General features: G+C 45.5%; 6 protein-coding genes and 1 non-coding gene across 7 annotated transcripts; 5 read left to right on the top strand and 2 right to left on the bottom strand. All coding sequences in view use genetic code 12, as the record gives it.

The window, feature by feature from the left end:
- Positions 1 to 409: 409 nt before the first annotated feature.
- On the bottom strand, positions 410 to 2,077 carry DEM1 (Dem1p; the record flags this gene model as incomplete). The annotated part of the gene is made up of 1 exon (XM_029034722.2): positions 410 to 2,077. The coding sequence occupies one exon, from the start codon at positions 2,075 to 2,077 to the stop codon at positions 410 to 412; it is 1,668 nt and encodes a 555-aa protein (XP_028889964.1).
- A 924-nt stretch (positions 2,078 to 3,001) lies between these two features.
- CJI96_0000498 (uncharacterized protein) lies at positions 3,002 to 4,636 on the bottom strand (the record flags this gene model as incomplete). The annotated part of the gene is made up of 1 exon (XM_029034723.2): positions 3,002 to 4,636. One exon carries the CDS (start codon positions 4,634 to 4,636, stop codon positions 3,002 to 3,004), a length of 1,635 nt encoding a protein of 544 aa, XP_028889965.2.
- Positions 4,637 to 6,740: 2,104 nt separating this feature from the next.
- CJI96_0000499 (uncharacterized protein) lies at positions 6,741 to 8,807 on the top strand (the record flags this gene model as incomplete). Its single annotated transcript, XM_029034724.2, has 1 exon — positions 6,741 to 8,807. The coding sequence occupies one exon, from the start codon at positions 6,741 to 6,743 to the stop codon at positions 8,805 to 8,807; it is 2,067 nt and encodes a 688-aa protein (XP_028889966.2).
- Positions 8,808 to 9,389: 582 nt separating this feature from the next.
- On the top strand, positions 9,390 to 10,283 carry CJI96_0000500 (uncharacterized protein; the record flags this gene model as incomplete). The annotated part of the gene is made up of 1 exon (XM_029034725.2): positions 9,390 to 10,283. The coding sequence occupies one exon, from the start codon at positions 9,390 to 9,392 to the stop codon at positions 10,281 to 10,283; it is 894 nt and encodes a 297-aa protein (XP_028889967.1).
- A 187-nt stretch (positions 10,284 to 10,470) lies between these two features.
- Positions 10,471 to 11,535, top strand: CJI96_0000501 (uncharacterized protein; the record flags this gene model as incomplete). Its single annotated transcript, XM_029034726.2, has 1 exon — positions 10,471 to 11,535. The coding sequence occupies one exon, from the start codon at positions 10,471 to 10,473 to the stop codon at positions 11,533 to 11,535; it is 1,065 nt and encodes a 354-aa protein (XP_028889968.2).
- A 702-nt stretch (positions 11,536 to 12,237) lies between these two features.
- On the top strand, positions 12,238 to 12,319 carry CJI96_0000502. The gene has a single exon. It is a non-coding gene; the product is annotated as a tRNA-Ser (tRNA).
- Positions 12,320 to 13,511: 1,192 nt separating this feature from the next.
- Positions 13,512 to 15,287, top strand: CJI96_0000503 (uncharacterized protein; the record flags this gene model as incomplete). The annotated part of the gene is made up of 1 exon (XM_029034727.2): positions 13,512 to 15,287. One exon carries the CDS (start codon positions 13,512 to 13,514, stop codon positions 15,285 to 15,287), a length of 1,776 nt encoding a protein of 591 aa, XP_028889969.2.
- Positions 15,288 to 16,717: the final 1,430 nt, after the last annotated feature.

The following is a 16,717-nucleotide window of genomic DNA, read 5'->3' on the forward strand; positions in this document are numbered from 1 at the left end:
GTATACCCAAAACCCGAAGGTATGGTGTAGGATAGTCTCGTAAAAATGATTATCCCTCTTTAAGTGGTCAAAACCTCTCGAACTCATTGACAAGATTTCTACCTTAATCCAAGAACGCCTTAGACTGCTTGGGTATGACCGTTCAAAGAAGCGAGTACTGTGTAGTGTGGGTGTCTCTCGCGCGAGGGCCCGATGCTTTTTTTTTTTTTTTTTTTTCAGTCCTTTTCCTTTTCTCCCTTCTTTAACATTGGGACTTTATCTCCATTTGTATGACGTTCCTAGGTATACGTGGTAAACGAATCCCAGATATTGAGGTTGTTTTTTTTTAATTTCCAAGACGCTTGCAGAGGCGGCGCCATGGATCCCGTGTGGTCTCGCCTTTGATAGTGTCTTACATCTTCCCTTGCTTCTAGCTTAGTAGATCGTGATATATTAGTGCTCCAATAGACTGCTGAGATTGCCTATTCAACACAGGGCAGCGACTTCGGTAATCACAATTCTGGCATTTAAATTCCGAGTCCGTCCCTCGAGGTTGTCTCTTGCCAGACCAGAACATCGCAGCGTCTTTTAACGCTGCATTGACTTCCTTAACGTGGTACGGGTACTCCAAAGAGCTGATAAGAGTCGACGACTTAGCATGATGGTAATCGACACATACCGTGGATGACTCGTACTGACGAAGTGTGTAAAATATCTGGGCACTCCTGGCCAGAAAAAACCTCGCTGTGAGTGGATATCTCCACGAGTTGAAGAGTGGTGAAATGTCTACTTCATCACTCGCGAGGTCGTCTCCGTAGACTACTCTCAAGAAACTTCTAAACTGTTCCTCGCTGATAAACCGTGAAAGATTGTAGTTTAGCCGGATGGCCTCCTCTTCGCTGCTATACATTTCTCTCATGATTGAGTCGTGAGTTTCGTATCCAATGTCCTCCCCCTTTGCGAGGCGAACATAGTCTAATGCAAGCGCTTCAAAATTCTGGAGCAAGAGAACTGTTGCATGAGCCTCGCCAATATGACTGTCAGGGTCGACTTGCCGACGTCTTGCGTTTTCCTGATAAGAAGCGTATGCAAAGTCCTGGTTTCTCATCAAGTTGCGAAGAAATCGAGTATAATACATGCATTGTAATCTGGCTGCATTTAATTGCAGCTTGCTTTTGGGTAAGGACTTCGTTCCCCTTGTCTTAACGTCTCTTACTTGAATGTTGTACTTTTGATAGTCTCTTTGAAGCTCCTCCTCTGCCTCTGGAATTAGGCGACTCAAGTCCCACACTTGAGACGAAAGTGACAAGCCGCTAAATTCTTGAAGAAGATTGTCGGCAGATATATCGGAGTTGCCCCCTGTCGTCTCCTTGTTCTTAGGCTCAAACTGCACAATATCTGCAATACCGTTTACGAGTACACTGTCTTTGAATTGATCTTCTTCTGTAGCCAAGTTGCCAGTCTCCAAGTTGACATATGCGTGGACTGCAACTTCTCTAGCGTGTCTTGTGTGTGCCAAATTTATGCCTCTTTTGATAACGTGTTCTGTGTTTGCTTTACACCAGATTGCCAGACTGAGGTTTCTGCCCAAGTACAAAGTGTCTTCCTCCGAGTGTTTTGCAGCCACTTCCGCCAATTCTGCTTCAGCGCCAGTTAAGTCTGCCAAAGCATGTTCCTCCTTCTCCAATTTGTCGTGGTATTCCGATCCTTCAGTTAAACGTGTAGTTTGCTGTTTCTTGCGCAGGCCAGCGTACACATCGTAAAACAATTGAAGCTCACACCACAGTCCCGTCAAGAGCTTTGTTACCAGTAAACGTGGCTCTGTTTGAAAAGAAGAGTCTCCTTCGTTCACCGTGCAATAATACTCAAATGGCGACGGCTGGAGGTTTCTGGGAATATATAGAAGCGACGTTGGAGGACGATCAAACTTTTGCAAAACCCTATACACAGCAGGGTTGACCAACTCTGGAGTATATGCATCTGTTTGTTTCTGAATGGAGAACAAAAGCAGTAGTGTAGCTGCTCTGTCTGAGACTATAAGTGGGCGTGGCGGCTTGGATGTGTGCCTGGGCACTCTGAATGTCAACTTTCTGCCCATACCACATTCATGCGGACGAAATCGGTCTTGTTTGTCGTCAGCGGGCACTTTGTTGAGGTTTTAGGTGGACTACTGAGTCGCCAATGGACTTCTCAGGGCTAGAAAGGGTTCGCTGTGGGATGGGTAGAGCTGAATAATCGGTGCGATCTATATGGCTTATCATGGTGCAGTGCGATACAGATACTGACAAGAGCGATTGGAGAGGAAGGCTCACGATGTTACGATGTGGCAGAAAATGAAGGTTTTGTAAAAGGGTCGTTTACGATGAATGAGCCAATCAAAAGTAAATTGCACGTGTAAGTATGTCCCTTGGACGAGTTATTGGGACGTGTCACCAGATAGTAAGCTCCTGTAAGGCACTCGACTGTGGTACTGCCAAAAGAAAAAGCTACAGATAATATGAGCTTTTCTGCTTCGTTTAAACTTTATACTTGAAAAATTCCTACAGTTTGATGCATGCTTCGGTCCAAAGCGACCCAGCGCAAGATGGCTTGTGAACTATATCGAATAGACCACTTCCAAGATGAAATATTGATATCTCTTTATAGTTTGATTACCTCACAATTATCAAGACTCAATTTATCGTTCTTCATTTTTTGTTGATGAGGAGATCTATTTTTACTGTGAGTTTTTCTATTTGCTAAGATTGCGCAGCAATTTGTAAATGCTGCAAAATTACTCACAATATGGATGAACTTGAGATATTCCATTGATCACCTCATGTATTCGCCTAACGAGAAGCATTTCATAGCTTGATCGTCAGAAGGTAAAAATGATTCTCTTTTTCACAGAGACCCGGGTATTGAAGTTAAGTAGGCGCCTATCGCGTCATAGTAAACGCGTACATTTCAAAGTTCAAATCTTGTCTAATGTTACAGGCTAAACTAGATTCTATAACGTATTTTAAATGTACAAGTCTTGCAGCTAGTGAATTCCTCTCTTCATCTTCAAAGAGTCACGCTTCTTTTCACTTAAGCTGAACTGGCCAGGCAAATTTATCTTATTGTTGCCGTTGGCCATTGCAGATTCTCTAACTGGGCTCTCTTGCATCAATGGCCCATTGCGCAAGCCTCCTGTGCTAGGCAGCGTGCCAATAATACCGCTTGACAGCGTGGGACCCAGAAAGTATCCGTGCTCCTCCGATGGGGTGGTTGCTGAAAGAAAAGGCGAATTGAGCGCCTCACCAGCCCCAAGCGAGCTTGGCCCAGACAGTCCACCGGGTATATGCATGTTCACGTTTTGGAGTAAATTGCAAGTATCAGTATTGATCGTTAGTGGGCGAGGGAATGAGCCATTGAGGCCGTTCCCACGGCTGGAGGAGCGCGATCTCAGCGGCTCCAGATCAGTTTCGTCCATTTCCGAGCCAGACCCGGCAGATCCAGGTGCTGGCTGTAGGTAACTGTTGGGGAAAGTATTGAGGGGTGTGCTTCCAGATGAGAACGAGCTTTTCGATGAGCTTGGAGGGGTCTGATAGTCAAGCATCATAGAGTTGAACCCGCCAGGAGCAGGCCCCAAGCAAGGGTTCAGGCTTTGATGCAGATTCGACAGAGGAGCAGCAACTGCTCTCAGAATGAAAGCTCTCGGAACGTAATCATGCATCAGCTGAAGAGAGTCCGTGGAGTTGTTTTGATCGCCATGCATTCCCAAATTCGCATTGGGACGAATATTCGACAAGTTTCCCACATGCAACCAGTTGGAGCCGTTGTATGAGTTGTTTCTAGTAAGAGAATGTTTTCTCAAGTTGAAAGATGAGGATCTCAGCCTCGAAAGAGCGGCTGCCTGAGCCGCCAGCGAAGGCTGCTGCTGGTAAGATGCAACATTCAGTTCGTTCAACAGCAAGTTCAGGATCGACAGCTGACGCATGCCCACAACCCCGTAGACGCCATTCCCGCTGTTGCCGTTAGAAGCAGTATTGCCCCAGTTGGGGTTTATGTTTGAAGGCACTTGTACGCTAGTAGAAGGCGGTATGCTAGGAGGGTGGGACGAGGAAGATCTCTGAGCGGAGCACAAGTCAATGAACCGTTTTCGTATAAGCAGCAAGATGATGGGCTGGTACGTGTGGTTCTTCAAGTAGTCCAGGCTGAGCACACACTGTGTATCGTATAAGGGAGCCTGCTCCGTATTGTTTTTCATGAGACTGAGCATGGTTTCGTTCGCCACACGCGACACGAGACCCAGGGGAGGCACGCAGCCCAGAAACGGCGTCGTCGTCGGAAGCAGCATGATATCGGAGTATATGCCAAGCACAAGCTGGTCAAACAACGGAGTGAAAGTGAGGGAGTAACTCTTGAGCAGCTTTGGCCCCAGCAGGGGCTCGTCCACGTCGGTCAAGATATCGTCCGATTCCGCGTGAGCAGGATGGTGGTAGAAGGAAGAAGAGCCAGGAGTAGGCGCAACAGCACCAGAGTTGGAGGAGGGCCCGCCAAAGTACGAGTTGGGCATATGGTTGGGCGGATCGACCGGGGTCTTGAGGGTCTGGTCGACTGGAGTCAAGGGCGCGTCGAAATCGCCATGAAGCGATTTATTCATCTTCAATGTGAGTGTCTTTTTGTTGAGCATGGCAAGGAACTAGGTGGAATTGGAAAAGAAAATAATAGTGCCCGTCCAGCGGTGGTAGAACTGGTGCTGGTTGCCAAATGGAACTGGAAGGAGGGAGGGAGGGAAGGAAACGCGTAAGGTTAGGCGGTGAATTTGGTGTTGGAGGGAGACAGGCGAGAGACAGGAACCAGGCAGCAGTTCGTAGGAGGCAGCGGATACAGCGAAAAAGCAAAAAGCAAAAAGCAAAAAGCGAAAAGCGAAAAAGCAAATAGCAAAAAGCAAAAGGCAAAAAGGTATAGGAAGCTTTGCGGTGATACCAAAAAGTGGCGGGAGTAGGCGGAGAAAGCAGCGGTATATATATGAAAACGAGCACTCGGGGAGGCGCACCTGGGGCAAGTAAAAGTGGTACGAAGCAGGCGGTGGGAGAGGGAGCGGAGGGAATTAAAAGTGCGAAAGGTGCGAGGCAGGAAGTGGACGCTGTGAGGATAAGCTTGCAAATAGTAGCGAGCTCGCAAAGGGGGGAGACGCGCGTGGTAATTATTCCCAATTGGTGCGAGAAGGCCCCCAAAAAAACCCTGGGAAGCGAGCGAAAAAAGTGACACTGGGAACCTCATTCAGTGCGAAAGTCCCCCAATGGGCTCAATGGGAGCAAGTTTAATTGGGCAACGGTCATTAATGCAAGCACGAAGAGATATTCCTTCTCTTACTCGTTTTTCGTTTGTGGTGGTGTCGGTGGTTTTTGCATGTACATTTCTTTATTTTATTTTATTTTTTTTTTTCCTTGAAGAATGCCGCTCTTGCACTCCGTATTCAGTTATTCTATTGCTTTCAAGCCCGCTTGGGCCTCATCCTACGCGACGCGAGCAGGTGCCGTGTTTGGCCGTCCCGCAACTCTGGGACAGACACCCCGGCGCCAAGATCCTCTGAAAGCGTCCTCAGCAGCTGGAGGATCTCCCGGTCCGCGAGTCACCAAAGAGGCATATGCTGATTCAGTTACGGTGCAGCGGCGGCCCATGTTTAGTTTTCTTTTTCTTTTTCTTTTTTTTTTTTTTTTTTTTTACGATCTCCTATCTGATTTTTTTTTTTCTTCTTTAAATCTTCTTTCAACCTCGTATTTCTGTGGCCTTGGTCTCCGTAATGCTCCTTTTCTGTTCTCTCCCTTCTTTCCTTGTCTCGTGCTCTTCAAGTCGCCTTGTGCTCTCCACTTACGAAATGTACCCCTGCCGGGAAGCAGGACTGCCAGGAAGCAGGGGACCCTGGCTAAACCAGAGGCTGAAGCACTAGCATGGCAGTTTCCTCATTGTCTAAGGGGCACGAGACATATCTCTGATCAAGCCCACTTGTATGCATTTGCAGCCATTCGTGCTTTGTTACGGGCCAAAGGCTGGCGGCTCTTTTCTCGACGTCTTTTTTTTTGCACCCACTTTCAGCTTCTCGCTCGACCTTCGTTGCAGAAGTTTGCATTGGCTGCGAATTCTCGCCCTCTCAAAAAAGACTAATGAGAGCACATCCTCGAAGATTAAGGAAAAAAAAAGTGCAAATACCCACTACCACGCTGTGGAAATACCAATCCTCATGTGGTGATGTCTTTGGCGCTCGAGGCCTCGACGGCCTGCAAAGTCCTAGTGGCTTGGGGGCTCGACCACCCACTCGCTGTGGGGTTCAGTGGTAGACTCCACTGGGTTTGGGTAAATCCCATGTACCCTACCTACGGACGGGAATTTAGAATGGACCTCGTAATTTGCGTCTAGAGGCACCACGGAAAGTTTTGGAGAGAGTGCTGCGTGTTGGAGTCGATCCGAAGTTGGATCTACCCTTAGGGCAACTTTTCTGTGCCAATGCTTCCCTCCTAAGACACCGAAGAATTGATATGAACATGGCGAGTAGGGTGAAGAAACCGGCGTAGAATTGACGCGCTACACTTGACGAATTGCTCTTCTTTACTATCCTTTTGCTTATCTACTTAAGCTGACTTAGGTTATCTCCATAGTCACTGTGTCGCTCTCTGGGTTCGTTTCGCAGTAGGGCGTTTTTGCAACCATTTCCACCTTTTTCTCCCACACTCTTCTGCCCTGTTATACCCTTCAGCAGAAGAATATCAAACCATTAAAAAATTCAGTAAATCATGCTCATCGATTTTTCCACTGAGATCATGTTGAACTTCAACTCCAAGGAGTATTATCGGGTTCTAGTACTTCTTGTCAACTGCTACCCAGAGGAGCTCACTGCTCTGGCCAAAGCTGCGTCTGCAATTGCCCTAGTCAGATTGGGTAGATTAAGAGGCGCCGTCCATTTTCTTATTCAGGCTATAGAGGCGGCGCCCAACCCTTCCGATAGAAAGCTCTATATGTTCGTTCTCAAAACAATACTTGAAGACAACGGTCGACGCTCCCCAAAGTTCCTGAAGATCGTAAACGATACGATCGCCACTGATGAAGACAGAAAAATTATTGGCTCCTGGATGGGCTACTTCTATAACTTGCCGCCTCCCCAACCGCTTCTTGCTCAGGTCCAGCGCTATGAGACCGCTGGTGGCCTCATTACGCCCAATTCCTTCTGCGCAGCAGTCAAGAGGGATACCTCCAATACACGATTGGTGGACGAAAAGACACTTCCATATAGAATATTTGATCTAATCGAGGAATTTGGCCCATGGGATGTGACAAACTCTCTCATCAAGTCTCACTACAATCACAACACAAAGATTCGAAGACTTATTGAGCTGTCGTCCAGTTTATTAACGCTCGAAGAAGACATGACAGGCGCTCTTGATTTCTCGGCAATAAGCTGTGTGAGGGCAACTCTTGCAATGATCTACTTTCTTAAGCACGACTACCAGAAAGCCTGCCTCTGGTGTGACGAATACTTTTCTCTTTCTGACCACCTTCGTCTCGTTCTCTCCCCAGACAATATGAGCGGTGTTGCAACTAAGGATATCGTCACAGTACTGATGATTATGACTAACTGTATTGAGCTAGGTATACTTGCCGATATTCCCCTTCTCGAAACATTACTATCCAGACTTCTTGATCCTAAGACGAGCATGATAGAGCTCAGGAGAGAAGAGAATAGTACAGATGGGGAATCAATAACAGATTTGGGCTCCTCTGACCTATGTGAACGGCATGTTTGGAACTCACTATCAACTCAAGAAGAATCGCCGCATGTCTTATCCTTTTCCATGAGAAAGTCTCAATTCTTTTCATGCTGTGGTCATCTTCACAGGCAGATTGCTGCAAAAAAAGCTACCCCTGTCAACATAAGCATCGATTGTGAGAAACAATTATTGGGCAAATGTTACGATTTTAACGAGTGCATCGAAACAGCTAGGCTGTACATATTAGCAGCAGCTTGTCACCCTCTCGAGGACCCGCTCTTGTACCGCATGTACGATAGGGTAATTTGGGCACTTTGCTTGGCTGGAGGCATTCATACAAGGGTTGTATCGATGTTCTTGACTGCTCGTAATAAGGCACAATATGCTGCAACCTTTGTGCCCGCTATTAGGGAACAACCTTTTGATAACAAAACATATCTTGTAGGGCATAGCCCTGGAATGCCACATCGTCCAAAACTGGCACCTTTATCGAGCTTTTCAAGTAGGTCTTACAGCTTCGTGAACCTCCACAGATTGCAAGGGAGACCAGTTTCTCTAGCGGAACCTTGTGGTCCATATCGACCCCAAGCAGTCATTCGAAGAGGAAACTCAAAAAAAAACCAATCAAATTGGTTTTCTGACAACAAACACGATAGTGTATTTTCAGGAGCCGTCATTTCTCCATGGCCAGATTTCAAAGATTTGCATGAAACATTATATGAGATGTATCAATTCATCACCATGACACACAGATTTGCGAGAAACAAGCTTATTTTCGACGACCTAGATCCAGTTTTCTTGTCTCCCTCCGTCTTCGAGCACAATTTGGGCAATGAGGGCACAACTATTTTTTTGGCAAACCAGTATTTTTCGGGCGTCAAGAAATTCAAGGCCAGTAGTGGTCTCTTTATAGAGCCTGAATTGCGTCCACGGATCAAGCTTCTGCCAGAAATCGTTGAGCGGCACTTTGCGTTGAGTAAGGATTTGGCACGCTTGTGGGGCACATCTTATCTCCAGCATCATAGTGATATTCCATGGTGGGCCACTGATGTATTGACTTGGGCAGGTATGGATCTAGGTATCTTCAGGCGCTAACTTGTAGCATTTTGTACCTAAACAATGAGGTCGTAATAGTCAGCTTTAAACCCTTCAATAATTATATTAAAACGATAGATCAGAATCACTATGTAAATTGGTGTATCTGTTTTGGGGTGAAATAAGTGCTTGTGACATAAGCTTTCTAGATATATCTCGGCAGTGGGTAATCCTCGGCAGGTGTGACCACAAAAAATTATGATAGAATGAAACTTCTCGGATTATTGGACTACTTGAACCCAAAATACCTAAAAAAGCCAGCTTTTTCTTTATTTTACCTACTATGATCTACTTCGCCAGCGGATGACGTCCTTAGCATTTAACCCATGCTATGATTGCCAATTTGATGCAAAAAAGCCCAAATCAATAGTTACTGACATTGAGGGAATTGAGCACAGTTTTATGATCAAATCGTGATCAACATCGAAAGCTTTTCTTCTTCCTGACCATAAGTTTTCTTGTGAAAACAGTTGCTGAGTCCATAGTGTGCATATTGGTGTGGATCATGGCCCTGAATCTTGTGCACTTCTCAACCACGATAGTCATAAATTCGATACTTTGTACATCCCAGTACTCTTCAACATGGAGTCGGATTCGGATGAAGATATTGAGAACTTCGACATCTTCCGCGATCTAGATTTGGATCTAATGGATGTGTTCACCCGATCACAGCGAGCCGAGCTTAGAAGAATGGCCAGAATGCATAATCTTCGAACCACAAGCGATTTTGTGAGGTTGTTTCAACAACGAAGAAACGAACGCATATTGAAGATTCACTGGCTTTTTGGCTTCTTTCCACTTCCAAATGTCGACTACGCTTTGCTCTGGAGACGTCATAGACCAGCCGATTTGGTCAGATCCAGCATGAGATTCTTTGTTGCCATAACAGCAGCAGCTGTTAGACTAAGCCGGCTTTTTGTTTACGGAATTGCTGTGTTCCAGTGGCTCAGGGACATACTCCAAGCTGTGTTGATTTATAGTTCCATGGTGACATTCTCGCCGAACTTCTTCGTCGATATCGAGACCTATATATTCAGAGATAGCAAAGATGTTTTGCGACCTCGAAATGCAACATCGTGGATAGATAATCTACCGATAAATGATGGAAGTGTGTTCGACTGGAACTTGTGGTTGACCTTGCTACGAGACATGGTCTCTAGTACAGTGCGGTTACAGTGTTCCACTGACCTGGTCACCAAGGAACAAACATGTGAGATCGATAGGAATGCGTTGATATTTCGTTTCAGCGACGTCGTTGCCCTCCACTTCCCCATCTTCGACAGATTGCCATCAATAGTGCTCACAATTCTTATGGTGTTCATCTACGTTGCGTACGGATTTGCGGGCCAAATGATCTCCTTCAACGTGTTGTTTTACTTCATGATGCAAGTATACAATCGTCTTAGTAGCATGATAAGATTCACAACGGGCATTGCAAAGATATTATGGCACAACGGTGCTGACTTGATAATGTGAACCTTTCTAAATTTCAAGGCTCCGAGGCTTCCGAATTAGGAAGAGCGACCTGGAGCGCGCTATACTTGGCCATACAGGGCAACATTGATGCTGACCCCCGCTAATTGTCACGGGGTTAAGTCTGGAGATAATTGAATATTTATTCGCTGATCTCCTCCTTTCTTCCAATCAACCTTTCATAACAGCGATGCGGGCAGCAGTTTTCAAAAAGCCCTATCTTGTTGAGACCGTTGACAAGCCAATTCCCCACATTGCTTCACCTACCGATGCAGTGGTGAAAGTTAAATACTCCGGTCTCTGTGGGTCTGATCTCCACTACTACAGAGGCCATATTTCTCTGAAAGAGGGCACCACCATGGGCCATGAATTTGTGGCCACTGTGGTCGAGAAGGGCGACGCAATTGACGATTCTGACTTTGCTGTGGGTGACGAGGTGATTTCCTGCTTCACCATCCAGTGTGGGGAGTGCTGGTATTGTCAAAATGGGTACTCTGGAACTTGTGATAAGACAAATACATTCGGAAAGATTGGTTTGGAAGGTGGCCAGGCAGAATATGTGCTAGTGCCTTTTGCTAAGTCTACATTGCACAAGAAACCCAAGAGTGGGCCAAATGAAGATGACTCAGTCTACGTGCTTATGGCTGATATATTTATCACTGGGTACTTTGGTATCAAGAAGATCACAGATCACCTAACGCGGTTTAAGAACAAGGACATCACTGTTTTACAGATTGGTGCTGGCCCCGTTGGTTTATGTGCCGTAAGAATATTGAAGTACATTGGATTCAAGTATGTTGTCGTGGTTGACAGCATTCCTGAAAGATTGGAACAAGCCAAGCAACTAGGTGCGCATGATACAGTTAACTTCAAGACCGAAACAGGCAAATTGGAAGAACTCATTAAAACGAACACTGGTGGTTTGGGTTTTGATGCGGTCTTAGAGATTGTTGGTGCGCAGCTGTCAATGAGAACAGCCTTTGACAGCGTCAGAAGAGGTGGGTTTATCAGTTCAGTGGGCATGGGCCATGATCCATTACCATTTGATGGACTCGAGGCATATGCCAAGTGTGTCACCGTGAGTTTCGGCAGATGCAATGGATGGTCTTTGTTCGGAGATGCGTTGGAAATATTTGAACAGGTGAAAGGAGACTTCGGGAACTTTATCGATGCCAAGCCGTCGATAAACGAAGCTAAGGAGTATTACGAGAAATTTGAAAAGGGGGATGTGGGTAAGGTAGTTTTTACTTTTTAGATGTATTATGAATGATGACGGGCTGTGGTATGATATGCATGGTGACTTTTTTCTTTTTGCTCTTTAGGCTTCACTCTTTCTTTTTTCTTATTCTTTTTTTATTTTTTTATTTATTTATTGTAAGACAACACATTCCCATTAAAGTAAATAAAACTATATCACTATAGAAAACAAACCTTCAATCGGCTTCAACTGTTAGAGACACTTACCATACAAAGGTGTAAGCATCTTTCAGATATTACAGTACATTTGGACTAATATTTCTCATCGCTTGTTTGAGTTGACGCTTCAGAAGACAATTCTGGTCCCAGAGATTGGTCCCACCACTGGGCGGATGAAAATATGTATATTTGACTATCTTCCGAAACCAGTTCAGTTTGCGCAAATTTCCAACGGAGATTTTCATTCAAGTCTTCCCCAGCATTTGGGCTATAGTGAATTCTTTCTCAATTCAGTGGAAGTTTCTAACATCCAAAAAAGAGGTCACACAGACCATCTCTCCACCTCTTTCTGCTGTGGGTAAAGAAGACCAGCGAAAACTTCTTGAATGAGTCCCATTTTTTTGGAGAGCATTCTGCACGCAAAACTCATACCAAGGGTGAAAAAAAAACAGCTATTTATGCTCTTGAGGAAGCTGAAAGAAATATTTTCGCATGTAATATGTATGATTATATGAGCATCTCCCTCTAAATTCGCTAAATCGGCAACTTGTCCGAGTGGTTAAGGAGAAAGATTAGAAATCTTTTGGGCTTTGCCCGCGCAGGTTCGAGTCCTGCAGTTGTCGTTAATTCTTTTTTCTTTACTTTATGTAATCTGAAATTAGCCGATGTTGATTTTTTGCAATCAAGGATATGTTCTCTAAATATAGCTAATTCCGCTTTTGAGAATCTGTCGACCGTTGGTGGCTGTGCTATAGCGGAAGTAGCTATCGGATCGCTTATCGCAGGCGCAAATCTGTTGATGACAACTTTGCTGGTCAAAATGATATCATCACAAAATGGATGACTATTGGTTGCAACCACTCATGACTTAGCGATTTAAACGTCATACAAAATCTAAACTTATTCTTCAGATCGAGCATTCGGACCTTCTAGCAGATCAGACATTCATCTGACGAATTAGGTGTTACCATCGGAAAATCTTCCTACTCCGCCCCCACAATGCCCCGCAATGCCTCAGCGACGACACAGACACGAATCAAAAAAGTTGCGGTATTTTCCTCAGGGGTAGTATAGTGTTGCTTTAGACAAGAATATTGCTCTTAATGAAAACACTCCTGCGAGTCTGTTGCGTTTCATGTGTGTTCATTCATCTTAAAGCGTTTCCTTCATTTTCTCAAGGAAACAAACGAATAAAAAGTAGGAAGACAACCCCACGCCGTCGGAACTCTGCTTGTCGCCATCGGCATCTCCGAGAGAAGGAATACGATGGTCAATGCATAGTGAACATAACATCTGCATAGAACTGCATAATTAAAGCATCAGACAGATTCCACTGTTATTGCTACCCTGATCAAATATGCCGAAAGTTAAGGAGCCGAAGAGACTCAAAATCAAAGATAGCAATCTTAGCTTGTATATTCGGCCCCCTTCCTTCTCCAGGTTCCTGCTCGCCATTCCTCGCTTGGCTTGGCTTGGCTTGCGTCTTGACAGCACTTTGACGTCTGTCAAGCGCGCGTCTAACGTGTCCCACAGCCCGGGCCGAGAAGCGTTTGCCTATTATTACATATACCCTTGCAGCAATATGTCATCGCATCACGCACCACCCACTCTATTCTTGTTTTGCGTAACACAAGGATTTTAAGGACATATCCGCAGCGTCATGCTACTTGTGCTTGCAGCAGCGGTGCTTATTGTAGAGCGAAAAGTGGGGAGAATTGGGATGAGACATACGTCTTGAGGCATGCTGGATTTGGTGGGATTATTTAAATTCTCCTGCGTTTCTCTGTATCAAGATCAACAGTACTTTTTTTTATCATGCTTACAACCGACTCAGACGCTTCTAAGCATCTTCTGACAGACGCCGAGGTCTTGCCAAAGCAAAAAAGAAAATTCAGATGGACAGTAGAGGATAATGATTCTCCGAAAGAAATCTACAATGCTACTTTGTACCTCTCTGTGATGGTCTTCGGTATTCTAGGGGCAGCTCGTGGTCTTGATGAAGGCAATATCGGTTCCAATATAAGTTTGCCCTCGTTTAGAGAGAGGTTTGGTTTCAACGACCCTAACAAGAGCGAAAACGACCTTGCCAATCTCAAATCGAATATTGCCTCCATGGTGCAGTTGGGGTGTGTTGGTGGTGCTCTTCTTGCTGTGTTTACCGTTGATAGATTGGGAAGAGTGAATGCACTTAGGCAAGTCTGCGTTCTATGGGCAGTTGGCGTTATCATTCAACTCACATCAGCACAAGTGGGCCAGCTTTACGCTGGAAGAATAATTGAGGGACTTGCTATCGGCCAGACCACCACTATTGGTCCAACTTACTTGGCGGAGGTTGCACCCAAGCTGATTAGAGGTCTTTGCGGGTGCATTTTTGCTGGCGCTGTGTACTTAGGTGTGATGCTCCTGTGTTTCGCCAACTATGGAACTGCTTTACACATCTCTGACAGCTCACAGAAGCAGTGGATTATCCCTACTTCCTTGAAAATTATCTTTGCTGGAGGAATACTCATTATGACCTTCCTATTTTGTGTCGAGTCACCTAGATGGCTCATGAAAGTTGGCAAAGAAGATAAAGCAACAGAGGCGCTTTGTAAATTGAGAAAGCTTCCTGCAAGTCATCCTCTCATTGTTGGTGAAATCAACGATATTAACGAACAGTTGTTAATGGAAAACCAGGCGCAAGCTGGAAACTCATTTATGAATATTGTTAAAGAGTTCATTCGAGTAAAGGCTAATAGATATAGGTTGTTGGTGATTGCTATTCCAGCCCAGTTGCTTGGCCAATGGTCTGGCTCAAATGCCGTGACCATTTATGCCCCAGAGTTGTTTGGTGTAATTGGAGTGAAGGGAGTTGAGACATTAGAGATGACTGCCATTGCTGGTGTTGTCAAGTTTATTTCAGCGTACTTGGGTGCATTCTTCATCATCGATGCCTTGGGAAGAAAGACGTCAATGTATGTGGGTATCACCCTCCAATTTGTATGCGAGTTGTACTACGCTATATTTATGAATGTTGTTCCAGAGATTCATGATTCACTCAAGGGATCAAAGAAAAGAGCTTCTCAAGGTGCAGTGGCTGCCATTTTTCTTTCTGGTACAGGTTGGGTTATTGGATTCAATGCCCTTCAATACCTCATGGGGTCGGAAATCTTTCCATTGAAAATTAGATCGATAGCTAATTCACTTGTCATGGTATTGCACTTTGCCAATCAATATGGTAACTCTAAAGCACTTCCAGACATGATGATTGCCATGAAACCATATGGTGCCTTTTATTTCTTTTCAGCAGTGTTGGCATTCTCGTTATTCTGGGTCTGGTTTTTCGTTCCTGAGGTGGCTGGCCGCTCTTTGGAAAGTATTGACGATATTTTCAATTTACCATGGCACCAAATTGGCAGACACGGACCCAGACTTTGTCCTGATCATTCTGAGCTTAGCAAAATTCACTATTCTAACGGTGAGGTGTCTTACGAGGAGAAGGGCGGTTCTGAGCATATGGTAGAAGACGTCAACCATAGTCAAAGGGGAGAAGATGAATCTATAAAGGATCATAAGAAGGACGAAGAAATGGCAGGAGTAGAGGATTCATAGATAGAAATTGCAGGCAAATCATGAAACATTAGGAAATGCTGAAGACCTCCAAACTTGTTGCCAAGATGATATCGGGGCCGAGTTTCGGACAGTGTTGAAGATTTTGGGACCCAAAATCCCGGAAGAATCTAAGCAGTAAAGACTCTACTGAATTTCTCCACTTACAGAACAATAGAAATGTAATATTGGTACCGGGGCTGTGACGAAACGGGACGTTTCCCCACTGAGATGCACTAAGCAGCAACCCCCCTAGAAACGCTCTCCACGGGCATATTCGGGGAGATCAAGGACTCTACGAAAAGTCCCGGGATTTCAAGAGATTCTACCGGTCCGATAAGATTGGGGGTAGAGAGGGGCAGATGTAGAAAAAAATAAAAGTGTTGATGCACTGGGCAAAAACTCGTAAAGACGCACGCAGAGACGAGAAATCGACCGCATCTGGAAATTGAACACACGGAATCATCCCATGACGATTTTCCGAAGCAGAATCCAAGAATCCTTCGGCGCTCTAATGATGTAGACCGATCCAGCCTTCAAATGCATACCCACCCAGTGCCAAGCCATGGCTGAAAAGAAAGCCGCCAGGTTGACAGGCAGGGACGAAACTTTGCAAGCATCAGTCCACTCAAAGCAAACGATGTCAAAACTACTGCAAGCTTCCGACACCACCAATTTGTCTAGTGGCAATATCAATGGATAGGTGATGGAGCAATGCGAAGCGATAGCGTCACCGCCTGATTTGCAACGTTCTCCAGCAGATATTATGAAGGCACGAGCTTCCAGCATACACACGCCGAGCGACCTACAGCAATGAATGCCGTTCCTTTGTGAAGCCTACCCATCTCAGAGACCACGGGAAGCAAAGTGCATTATTGTTGTGTGAAGGCCCCACGGCGATGCTGAGGGGTGAGCAGGCAAGGAGTGCCGAAGGGAGAGAGGGTTGAGGGAGTTTTGCCAGAGGTAAAGTCGAGGCCCCGCAAGAATCTCCGGGGCTTCTAGTGGCAGAGCAGCTTGTCAGAGATGTAAAATGTCCAAATAAGGTAGGTGGATGGAGGAAATGGTTAGGGGAAGACTTGGGGTCTGAGTTTGTATACCTCTGTGCGAGAGTGGGGGCGGCACTCTGATTACGCAGATGCGACAACGACTGTGCGTCTCCAAAGTGGGATCAGAAAGCTTCCTTAGTAGCAGTGTTGAAGTAGAGGAGTATCTGAAACAGAAGCATGACTAATCCCCTGCCTCAGACCGCCCTTTGCTGTTTGCAGCCATCAGGCAACCCACAAGCAGATTCGGTTGCGCCCCCACGCGCAGTGTCAAAAACCTACTGCACCCCGCGAGGAGCACTACCAGAAACCGCACTTTCCCCAAAGTCCTACTAATCAAGCTCAACATGAGCAGAAAAGCCAAGGAGTTAAGTGAGGAGAGTTACATTC

The sequence above is a fragment of the Candidozyma auris genome, chromosome 1 (genome assembly GCF_003013715.1).
Source record: "Candidozyma auris chromosome 1, complete sequence".
NCBI lineage: Eukaryota > Fungi > Ascomycota > Pichiomycetes > Serinales > Metschnikowiaceae > Candidozyma > Candidozyma auris.